This window comes from Telmatherina bonti (assembly GCF_933228915.1).
Source record: "Telmatherina bonti genome assembly, chromosome: 3".
NCBI lineage: Eukaryota > Metazoa > Chordata > Actinopteri > Atheriniformes > Telmatherinidae > Telmatherina > Telmatherina bonti.
The window spans coordinates 3,720,188-3,731,314 of NC_136621.1; the positions used below are offsets into that span (position 1 = coordinate 3,720,188).

Consider the following 11,127-nt stretch of genomic DNA (forward strand, 5'->3'; position numbering starts at 1 on the left):
TAAATATCCACCTGCTTCAGCTGAACGATGCCAAAGCTAAGGTCCTCGGTGTCTCTAACAGATTTGTCCCGTTTATTAAGCCCTTGGTTAAGAACCTCTTGAATCTGCACTCTTTGTAAAAAACCTCAGGATCAGTACTGCAAGGCTAAAACAAAATATTCCAAGTATTCACATCACCCTGACAAACCCAGTTGCACTCGCTCTTTATTCATCACAGAGTGTATTTTATAATTCTATCTACACCTGCTAAAGCACCGGCCATGAAGTTCCCAGCCTTGGCGGCTCCTTCTGTCTGTCAGCAACATAACGCAGAATGTTATGGATGGATTAAGATTAGGAAATCTCAGAAATGGAATGAGGAACATGTGATTCAGTTTTGAGGGTGACCCGTATGAACGGATAGGTTTGTAAAGATGTCTTTACTTTTGTGGCAGAGGGATCGTTTTGTCGTCAGAACGGTCATTGGCACGATAAAATATTACAACTCAGCAGCTTTCTGAGCTGTAAATGATCAAACATTAGTTCATACCAGTGACCTTTTGCAGCCTTACGTTCCCAGCAGGTCCATGGGATCACATGAGCAGGGTCTACTGGTGGTGAGGCAAACAAAACCAGTTTGCAGTAGTGGCTCCCTCTCTCTGAGCACTTTTCTTTTACAAAGCAGATAAAAACATCTTTTAAAACCTGGTTCAGCTCGGTGTTGTTTCACTGTAAAACACTTCATGGTTTTTATCTTAAACGTTGCTGTTTTAATATTAATTGTTGGTTATTAGACCAAATAAATCTACAGCTACATGAACATCATTTAACTGAAGTAAGAGTGGAGCAACTTCAGCCTTCTGGTCTCCATGTGACAGACTGCAGAGCTTCCTGGAGCAGGAAAGCAGGGTGATGGAGGTCTGTAGGACAGGAACAGCAGCTGCATCACTCACACTGAAGCTTTAACAATAAAAAAGCTGCAAGTCTTCAGCTCTTCACAGAGTCTGTCTGAGGCAACATACGCACAATACACTAAATATTCACAACTAAGGGTTGCATGGATAATGTTGGTTTCAAAGGAGAGTTTAAATGTGAGATTAAGACAGAAATATCTATCCAGGTCAAATCTGTTGAGAAACAAGTTTGCCTCACATTAAATTCATCTGGACACATTAAATGTTAATATAAATAACATTTATATTTCCTACTAAAAGAAAACCACATTTCTCTCAGCAAAAACCAGGTAGTGGCCGTCTGGGATTTAACCTGATGTGCAACTCTGCAAGGAGAGAAGCTAAAAGAAGTTTCCCTCAGCAGTTTTATAGAAGATCATAGACATGGTGCATGGTGAAGATATGAACTGATCCTTATCGGGAAGCCATGCGGCGATGTTGATGACAGACACCTCTATCAACGGTCAGTCAGGAGAATCCAGGGAGAGACCCCACCGTCACCGTGGAAACACCAGGAGGGTCCAGAAATAAGAGAAGGCCAGGATGGTTCATGATACACAGAGAGAATATTTCAAAATGAAACCCCCTTCATCTCCGTGGAAACCGGCAGGACCGTCATCTCCGTGGAAACCGGCAGGACCTTCATGGTTTTTTTTATTGAACATGATTGATAGCGTTTCTTCCGTTTGTGGTGATAAACCGGGCGACCAGCTTGCAGAACTTCTGCTGTACCAGGACAAGACAGTGTGTGTGTGTGTGTGTGTGTGTGTGTGCAGCTTCCTTAAGTGGAGGAAATGCGTCACATTTATGGAAAAGCTTGGTCAATTCTTTCTCCAGGATTCTGGTTGCTGTGTGTTAGCATGTCCTCTGTACGCCACGCAGCCCACGCGGACCCCTTTACAAAGCCCTCTCATAGTGAAGCAGCTCATCTCCCCTAAGGAGTGACCCTCTTCACAGTAAACCCCCACCCTCTACATCTGGATCAGCTGACAGCAAACTGATGACAGAACACACCAAGAGAAAATGATTCATCATCAGTTTATTTTATAGGGGAATCACAAGTACTTTAAAAGGTTATACAGCGCTGTACATCTGGGAGCAGTACTGACTGACTGGAGAGTCATTTACCTTCCCCCCCTTTAAATACTATTCATCTGAATGTTCTATAATCTTATAATGATACAGTGATACAATAAAAGCTTGTGTAACTGGTCCTGCAGCTTTGCTGATATGTCGATGTCGGGACTGTAACTTCCTTGTCTGTCTTTTTTTTTTTTTTTTTTTTTTTCCAAAAAAGGAAAATAAAGTTAAGATCAAAAACTGTACGACAGGCAGAAACTGCCAGGCTGTAATCCTGTAAAACTCCCAATTCACTCACACAATAGAGAGAAAGAGAGACAGAAAGGGAGAAAGAGAGAGAGACACAACTGTAATGTTCTGAAGGCTGGCCCGTGATGGAGGTGCTCATCTGTTCAGTGAGATGCAGACAAGCACAAGTTAGATCTTGCACTCTGCCATCTCGACTCCTCCTCTGCCCATCCACCGACCCGCTCCAGCGCTCACTTCCACAGCTGCGTGGTGAGAGTCTGGCCAGACCCTGTGGCGGCCCACCCACCCATGGCTGAAGAGGGCTGACCGAAGGCCATCTGGCCTCCTGCACCATTTAGAGTCAGCCCTGACATCTGCTGGTTCACCTGAGGATGGAACAGCCGACAAGCCAGTTTCAATAACGATGAAGCATTTGCATGGATGCAGAACGCTGCAACACTTACTGACGATCATCCTCCAGAACTGACCAGAAACACTGCTCTACATGCCTGCTGAGGAAACTCTGTGTGTGTGATCCGTACAGAAGTGAACCTTGTATGCACAGAAATGGACAAGCTGTTTGGTGCTCATCTCCATGTTTTCTGTTTGTGTTCCGCCTGAGGTCTGTACCACGAAGCTGGCGTTTCAGCAGAGCCTCGAGAGAACAGAGAGGAGAGGCAGCGAGGAAGCGCTGAGCGATCACATCTGTTCACATTGTCCCCTGATTTACAGAGCGGCAGGGTTGTGTGATGTGTTGCATTCATGGTGTTTCTGAGGAATGATGGTAATGATGGGGGGGGGGGCTGCCTGGCTGTTCTGAAAGGTTTCTCCATGTCTGCAACTGGTCAGACGCTGCTAACACCGCTGCTTTTATATGATCACACACTGACCAAGACGGGAAACCGTAGGTGGAATTCCAGCTGATCTCCAGCTTCCTTCTGCACCGCCAGCGTCGGGGTACGTTGCCGTAGGTGACGGAGCGATGCCCCCGCTATGTTGACCCCCTTTCATAGGCCTGGTGTTTGAACTGAACTACTGCTACTTTTATCCTCATCCTTGTGTTTTCAGACTCGGATCTCAGGCTGGTTTTTCTGTCCTGGTCTCATGAAAAATGCTCCATGAATCTAAAACAGTAAAAGTTCTGTTTAAATACTAGTTTTTTAATATGTATGCTTCTAAAGTATTTGTATTTCCAACAATCATCCCAAAGAGAGTGTGTTGAGGATCGGAGAGCTTTTTGTTGTGAAATCGTGTCTGTGCTGCCATCTAGTGGCCACTGGATGCTCCCGGTAATTCTCCAGCTGGATGTGTGCACGTGTGTCGCACGTCAACACAAACCAGCTCTTCCAGCTCTGCTAACCTCAGACAATGTGAAGACAACCAGTTCAAGCCGTTTCCATACCTGACCCATGTTCCACTGAGGCTGCTGGCCTGGCTGGAGGGCATACATGCCCTGAGCGGGTACCATACCCGCAGGCATGGCCCCACCTTGTGGTCCCATCATCCTGGGGGCCATGCCCATCATCCCTGCGGCAGGCGCATTCCCCATGAAGCCATTTGACATCGACATTCCGACCATCATGCCTGGACTGTGGCCCATCATGGCGGCTCCACTCTGAGCCATCATGGCCCCCATGACGGTAGTGGGTGGCATGGCGGCGCCCATACTGGGGAAGCCCTGATAGCCAGCAGCAGCTTGGACAGGAAACTGTATCTGGGAGGGGCCCATGAACATGCCGGCTGCTGAAGAAGGAGAACAAAGTCAGGAGGATGCAGCCTGGAAACTCTGGAGACATTCATTCCTGCTGATGTCATCATCCTACATCGTGGAGAATGTCCGAGTAGAACGTTTCCGTTCGGGTCAGTCGTCTAGCTTCGGGACGAGACCCGCCGTCTAGCTTCGGGACGAGACCCGCCGTCTAGCTTCGGGACGAGACCCGCCGTCTAGCTTCGGGACGAGACCCGCCGTCTAGCTTCGGGACGAGACCCGCCGTCTAGCTTCGGGACGAGACCCGCCGTCTAGCTTCGGGACGAGACCCGCCGTCTAGCTTCGGGACGAGACCCGCCGTCTAGCTTCGGGACGAGACCCGCCGTCTAGCTTCGGGACGAGACCCGCCGTCTAGCTTCGGGACGAGACCCGCCGTCTAGCTTCGGGACGAGACCCGCCGTCTAGCTTCGGGACGAGACCCGCCGTCTAGCTTCGGGACGAGACCCGCCGTCTAGCTTCGGGACGAGACCCGCCGTCTAGCTTCGGGACGAGACCCGCCGTCTAGCTTCGGGACGAGACCCGCCGTCTAGCTTCGGGACGAGACCCGTCGTCAAGCACCCGACCTTTAGTCTGAACACACCAGCAAAGCCGTCGCTCTCAGCGCCTCAGAGGGCCGCTCAGGCTGGGGGGGGGGGGGGGGGGGGGGGGGGGGGGCGCGACGCGTCAAAGGTAAACAGCTGCTGATAAGAAAAGTTCCATCTAGCCAGAGCAGAAACGATGAACCTGATGACGACGTCTGTCTGCAGTTGCATGGCGGTGCAACACGGAGAGCAGCTGTGGCGTTCTGTTTTAATGACAGAACTCAGTATAAACCTCCCACACAGAGAATAAATATGTTCTGGTGTGACCAAAAGAAAATTCAGATCAACAGAAATAAACCTGATGTTGGGAGGGGTGGGGGGGGCGAGTGGTGAGTCCAGAGGGTGGGGGGGCCCTGCCTGCCCTGCAGAGGAAGTCCACCGACCCCGTCGCCACCATGTAGGATAATAAAACGCTGAAGTAGAGGAACGTCCAGAAGTGCGGCGGTTACGTGAAACTACACGTCTCAGCGACACGCTGTCGACTCGGCTGTTTGCATTTTAAATACTGGAACAGCTGGGATTAATGGAAATGAATTAATCCCAGAATAATAACATGCATTTATTTAATCACACGGCATGTTTTTTCTTTATCACTTGACTTTATATTGAATCTATTTTTTCCCACAGAAACTATTTAAATGCAGATTTTGCTCATTTAGAAAACAGGGTTAGCTTAACTTTCTTCTTTCTGCTCCTTTTTCCTGATATGATGAATATTTGTAAACTTCTTAAAATGCACGTAAACAGGCGGCATCACGGCAGCATAACCTGACAGAACGTCTGCGCTGGTGAAGCAACAGCCGCTTCCTCACCAGCCTGCTGGGACATGCTGTTGGTTCCATACAGGGACAGAATGGAGTCCTTGGACATGGGCTTCTTGGTCGTGTCCTCAGCTTTGGCGGTGCTGCTGCCGTCACTGAACAGGTCCAGGTCTCCCTGTCCGGGCCCTGAGCTGGCTTCGCCTCCGACCCCCCCGGCTGCTGGAGCTTGTGTGGGGGTGCTGGCTGAGTTACTGGAGCTGACCTGGAAGGCAGAAAGACACCGTGAGCTTGATTCCTTTTCCTCATTTCCCTGAAGAAACTTTTCATTTGATGCTGACAAGAAGTTCTGTACGAGTCGCGGCAGAAATGAGAGCGACCCACTTCAGCGTTTGTTCATGCGGCTGTGTAGCAGCATTTAGACAAACTGGGAACTAAAGGCTCAAACTGGTGTGACGTCATCTGGTCGGCTGTGGCATTCTCTGCCAGCTGCAGGCGACGGACGGCCAAAAGCGAAGAGGCTACAGAGCCGTCTGCCGATGCTTCATGGTTGCATCTGGACAGAGCAGCTTCAACATCTGCATCAGCTGGCAAACGCAGGATTTCACCGCAGCTTCAAGTCGTTCCGTCGACGGGATTTCATCTCAACCGCCTGAAGAGAACAACCGATGACCCAACATGTTCCCAGCAGAAGACGGCGGTCTCAGGTCTTCTTCTGGTTCCAGAGTCTCTCAGAGAACGATGGGAGGAAGATCCTTCAGCTGTCGGGTTCCTCTGATGGATCCAGATCCCAGTCCGGGTTCAGATCCCAGTCCGGGGGGGGGGGGGGGGGGGGGGGGGGGTCTAGCCATCCATCAGTGATGCTGCAGAGGGACATCCCATGATGCACTGGGCTCTCCCTTCCCTCTTCATCTCTCTGCTCCTCATCCTCCACATGTAGATCCGTGACGGCCTCGTTAACGTGTATTTCTCTTCTTCTCTCTGCAGGTCTGCTGGATGGAAGTCGTGCCGACCCCCCTGTCCGGTCGTCTCAACGCGTGCTGGGTCGGCGGCAGATGTCCTGCTGCTCCGTGGAACGCTCAGGACGGGGGAGGAACTGAACACAAGACTGGACTGGAAGCAGCTGTCGGCTTCTTCAGAGAGGCTGTTACGTTTTCCATGAACAGTTATGATAAACTGGACTAAAGCGGATGAACTGGTCTGAATTGGAAACCTGCTAACGGTCAGAAGACGACTTTGACACAATAAAAATAAAGTTGAATAGAATATTTCTCATAATCTGTAAAATCCAAAAATGTTACCGAATGTCTACAACCCCCTAAACTGGGAAAGTTTCTCACTTTCCACCATAAAAATACATTTTAGGTCTTTGTTGATCAAAGCCTGATAATTAAACTCTTCCAAAGGAAAAATCAGGACGGCTTAAGGAGGCCTTGATGCTCAACTCAGCTTCAGAAATATAATAAATCATCATCAACTGCTGAGCTATTACTGAAGATGGAGGATTGATTGTGTTTCACATGAGCCGTGTTGCCGTCTGGTGGGCCGTTCATGCTGCTCTTCATTCAGCTTTTTAGTTTTACTGCACATTTAATTTCAGTTTAACAACAAGGCAGTGGTTGCCGAGGAGCCCTGCAGAGCGGTACTGATCAGACAGAACGACACGGGGAAGGCTTGTTTCGTCGCACCTGAGGAAACGGAGCTGTGGATGTGGAAGAGGGGAGGGGGTTGGACACCATGGGGCCGAATATATCCAGCTCACCGCTCTGGTTTGTGCTCGTGCTGCCGTTGTTAGTCGATGCAGCAGCTGGTGTGTCTGTGACAGAAAGGAGGACAAACAGGTTTTTCAGGAGGAATATTAGCAAACAACTCAAACTGCTGCTATGAAGGCGCTTTGACTCGACTCCGCAGCTCGCTGACACGTAAACTACTTTACATATGTTCCTGGAACATGGATCAAACATCTAAAAGTCAATATTAAAATCACGTCATTTCTATTAAAAGTGGCAGAAAGTCTGAGAATGTGTGTCTGCTAATGGGAAATACACTCTTTTATTAGGAAAAACACTGTTTTCCTAATAAAATGCAATCAGTGAAAAGAAAAACACTGCGACCAACACAGTGGAGCAGAAAGACAGATGTGTGGTTTTACTGGGCATCCATCAGAAAACTGCACCTGCAACTCACAACAGAAGTCTGCGACTACCTGATCCTTCTGCGTGCTGCTGAGACACCTGAACCATCGTGTTCTACATTCCTCCCCGTTTGCTTTGTTTGGTTGTCGCATTCAGAACGAACCTTCCCAGAGCAAAACAGGAAGTTCGTGTCTCCTGCTGAAAAACTGCGTCAGCAGATTGTCGCGCTTCCTCTTCTGCTCTCACCAAAGCAGAAACACTTCAGCGGTTTCTGACCTGAAGCAGAACAAGCTATTTAGCTGCAGCTAAAGCCCGACACACACTGCTTCTCGTCTAATAACCCGTCTTTCCAGGCTGAGGTTTTCCTCCAGCCAGATGTGACTGGAGAAGACGCAGCTTCAAACAGCAGCAGACACGTCTGGTGTGAAAGGCAACTAGAGCTCAGGAAACCAGTGAAATGCTGAAGAACAGACCAAAGCTTGTGTTTACAGCCAGAATACAACAGATCATCAGGATGACGCAGCAGTCCAACTCTCCAGGAGAAGCAACTTAACAGCCGCCAAACTGGCCATGAAGACGAAGCGTTACTGCGCTGAAAGCTGATTATTTTATACCCACCAAGGCCTAGGAGGTTCACCGGGGGCTCTGCAGTCTTCACAGGGCTGATTTTGGGAGCGGGCCTGGACTCCTCACTCTTAGGACAGAACAGTCATAATGAAATGAAAGCAGAAGAAAGGATCAGAAAAGCCTTTAGTTCACAGCTTGTTAAACCCAGGACGGAGTCAGAGACTCACCCTGCCGTAGGAAGACGCCTTGCTCCCTCTCTCAGACTCTCTCTTCACATCTTTGGGCTGAAATAGCAGAAAGTCAGTGAACAGCTCGGCCACTTTGACGTGAGCTGGACGTGCTGCGTGTCATACATACACTGCTCCCATTGATCACACTCTTGCTATAGTATTTCTTCCTCTCGTATTTATCCCTGATGAAGAATTCAACTGCTCTGAGGGGGGAGGGTTAGGAAACAATAACTACACACCGACACAAACATGTTGGATCTTTGGTGGGAGCAAAGGATACTGGTCTGTCTGAGGCCGTCTGAAGCTGTCTGGAAGGTTGGCCTCATAAAGCCGCCTGGCCTTGGTGTTCCCCATCTCCTGTATGCTCTGAAAAGGCAAAGCAAACAGCATGTAAACAGAGAACCAGAATGACAGGAAGACTTTGCTAATGGATGCTGATGGGTCTGAACGTTGCAGCAACCTCCCAGCCAGTGATGAGAGACTGCAGCGTCCCTCCAGGCTGAACACAAATAAATCCTCCATGATGATGAAGACCAGGAGGTAGTCAGAGTTCTCTTTAAAACAAGCAAGGCGTGGGGTTTGTGTGATGCAAGAACAGATTTATGGAACCTTGTGATTTACAAGAAATCCTGCTGATAAAGTGTTTTTCCAGAAAAAACTTTCTATTAAGAAGTAAAAACACTGTTAAAAAGGCTGTTACGTGAACTTCCAGTGACAGAAGAGCAGAATACCAACTAGGAAGCTAAATTTAAGGAAATACAAATCGACACACTGCAGACAGCAAAAGTTACGTCGTGTAAGATGTTTTACAGCCAGAAAGTTTCTCCACTGAGTACCATGATAGCAATTATTTCAGTTCAAACGTCATTAAAAGCAAAATCTGTTTTTAAATCTGGTGGGATCATGGAGCACCCGATTTACTGTTGTACTGTAGTTCATTAATACAGTATGTTCAGCGATGCTTTTGTTTAGTAATGCTCCAGATGATTGATATGAGGGATATTGATCTGGAGCCTGCTGATGCACCGCAACACATGCAGAACCTGGTCAGGCAACGTTCTGCTGACACGAGGAAGATCTTCGCTGAGACACGGCTGGGCTGCATGAAAGCACATGTTGCTCTGAAGCTTTCATCATTAAGGATCCCACTTCCAGCCCGTTTCGAGCCCCGTCACGTCACCGCTTCAGGACACTCCTCAGCCTAAATGTCTCCAGTGTTTCTGATTAGCTGTTAGATTTTGTTATTTTCTTTCAGTGTGTTACACTGCAGCTCAACAGCGTTGTATATAAATGCAAGTAAAAAATATTGTGTTTATGAATGAAGAAGAAAAGCATACGTGGATTTGTTCTGAGGTCCATTGGTCCAGGTTGACAGATTTCACTCTGGATATGTGAACTCCCAGGTTCCTGTGGATGCCTGCACACCGGATGCAGATAAAAACCCCCAGATTCCAGGATGCCCATCTTGGACCTGTTGATGGAACACAAACACAATTTAAAGAGTCTTCCTGTATCTGTGGAACCAGGAGCCAAAAGGAAGCTGGGCGGTTGCGACAAGACCCAGAAAAGTCTAACATTTCCTGAAGCTGCGCCGCGGTTTGATAAACCCAACAACGGAACCGGGGAGGCACCGAAGTTAGCCTGGTTAGCCAGGTTAGTTAGCCTGGTTAGCCTCGCTAGTTAGCCTGGTTAGCCGCTCCGTTTAGCCGGAGGAGAGGAACGTCAGCGGAACTGCTCGCGCCAGCTAAATCTTAGCCAGTTAGCATCTGGAATCTAAACACGGCAGTTAACCAGTACTTTCAGTTAACTAACCCAACCAGCTCGGAACCGGATTAAAAGCAGGATAAAGCGTGAACGGGTCGGCAGCCTGGACGCCTCACCTTTCGCCTCGCAGTCGGCGCAGTACTTGTTGTCCTCCTCCCGCAGCATTCTGGACAGGATGGCCTGGTGCTGCTCGTTCAGCTTCTGGGCCTTCTCTCGCTCCGAGCGGGTCGTCATGTTCCGGCTTTAAGTCACGCTCCCTGGGTGGAAACAACGCTGCTTCAATCAGTCGGCAGGAGAGACAAGTTTCACATAAAATATCATAATCAGAGGTCTAAATGCCTCCAACTGGGACATGAAAATACCCGGAACCGGAACCGCTTCCCCGCCCACAGGAATGTCAGGCTGACGCAGCGGCCGCAGCGGATTGGTCCACGCTGGCTACGTCATCAGCTGCGCTGGAATCAGGAATTAAGTTTTGAGACAAAAAATTGGAATTAAGAGGAATTATTTAAGTGACATAACCTTATCCACAGCAATGACCTCCCTAGTAAGCCCGCTCCCTAACCCACGCAACTCCTCTGGCTAAACTGTCGTATTTAGATTAGAACACGAAAACAAAATCACTGTAATTATTTTTTTAAATAGAAATGTTTTGTTGTTTTTTTATTACTCTTGCTTTCAGGTATTCATTCATTCATTATCCTAAGCACTTAGTCCGATGAAGGGTCTCAGGGAAGCTGGAGCCTAGCAGTCTTTGGGCGAAAGGCAGGGTACACCCTGGACAGCAACAGTCCAAAAAGCAGGGCACTTTTAATTATTTTGATATCATTTATGATTTCTCTATTCATGTTGTCTTTGTCATCTCGAGGTCGTCCGTTTTGTTAGCTAGCAATCTCAAATTACCCATGAAGACCGTTGGGAGAAATGGTTATAAATCTCCATCGCTTTCTCCTCTGTCTGACTCCCGCCCTGCATCCTCTTCTCTTTCTTTTCAACCATAGACTGTATGTAAAGAGATGGACGGAGTCTCCATGACGTCACCCATAGGTTTCTGAAGAGCTGAATTGAAGCTCGTTGGGCGGTT

General features: G+C 48.4%; 1 protein-coding gene across 2 annotated transcripts; it reads right to left on the reverse strand.

The window, feature by feature from the left end:
• Positions 1–1,967: 1,967 nt before the first annotated feature.
• LOC306774385 (stromal membrane-associated protein 1-like) lies at positions 1,968–10,426 on the reverse strand. 2 transcript variants are annotated; one of them, XM_079264409.1, is made up of 11 exons: positions 10,406–10,426; positions 10,160–10,300; positions 9,617–9,750; positions 8,560–8,645; positions 8,407–8,482; positions 8,277–8,333; positions 8,101–8,176; positions 7,036–7,163; positions 5,402–5,612; positions 3,643–3,983; positions 1,968–2,626 (listed from the first exon to the last, which is right to left on the reverse strand). In XM_079264409.1, exons 2-11 carry the CDS (start codon positions 10,275–10,277, stop codon positions 2,492–2,494), a joined length of 1,362 nt encoding a protein of 453 aa, XP_079120535.1. In that variant the 5' UTR covers positions 10,278–10,300; positions 10,406–10,426; the 3' UTR covers positions 1,968–2,491. The 2 variants fall into 2 exon arrangements, with proteins under 2 accessions (XP_079120535.1, XP_079120536.1); XM_079264410.1 differs by lacking the exon at positions 10,406–10,426 and having other exon boundaries at positions 3,643–3,980; positions 10,160–10,399.
• Positions 10,427–11,127: the final 701 nt, after the last annotated feature.

What these genes read in the sequence shown, in the direction of transcription:
- LOC306774385 (XM_079264409.1), bottom strand. Translation starts at nt 10,277, where the DNA reads ATGACGACCCGCTCGGAGCGAGAGAAGGCCCAGAAGCTGAACGAGCAG. An exon ending in AGGCGTCTTCCTACGGCAGG is followed by an intron (nt 8,177 to 8,276) that starts GTGAGTCTCTGA and finishes TTCTGTCCTAAG; the next exon opens with AGTGAGGAGTCCAGGCCCGC. An exon ending in CCACAGCTCCGTTTCCTCAG is followed by an intron (nt 5,613 to 7,035) that starts GTGCGACGAAAC and finishes TCTGCCTTCCAG; the next exon opens with GTCAGCTCCAGTAACTCAGC.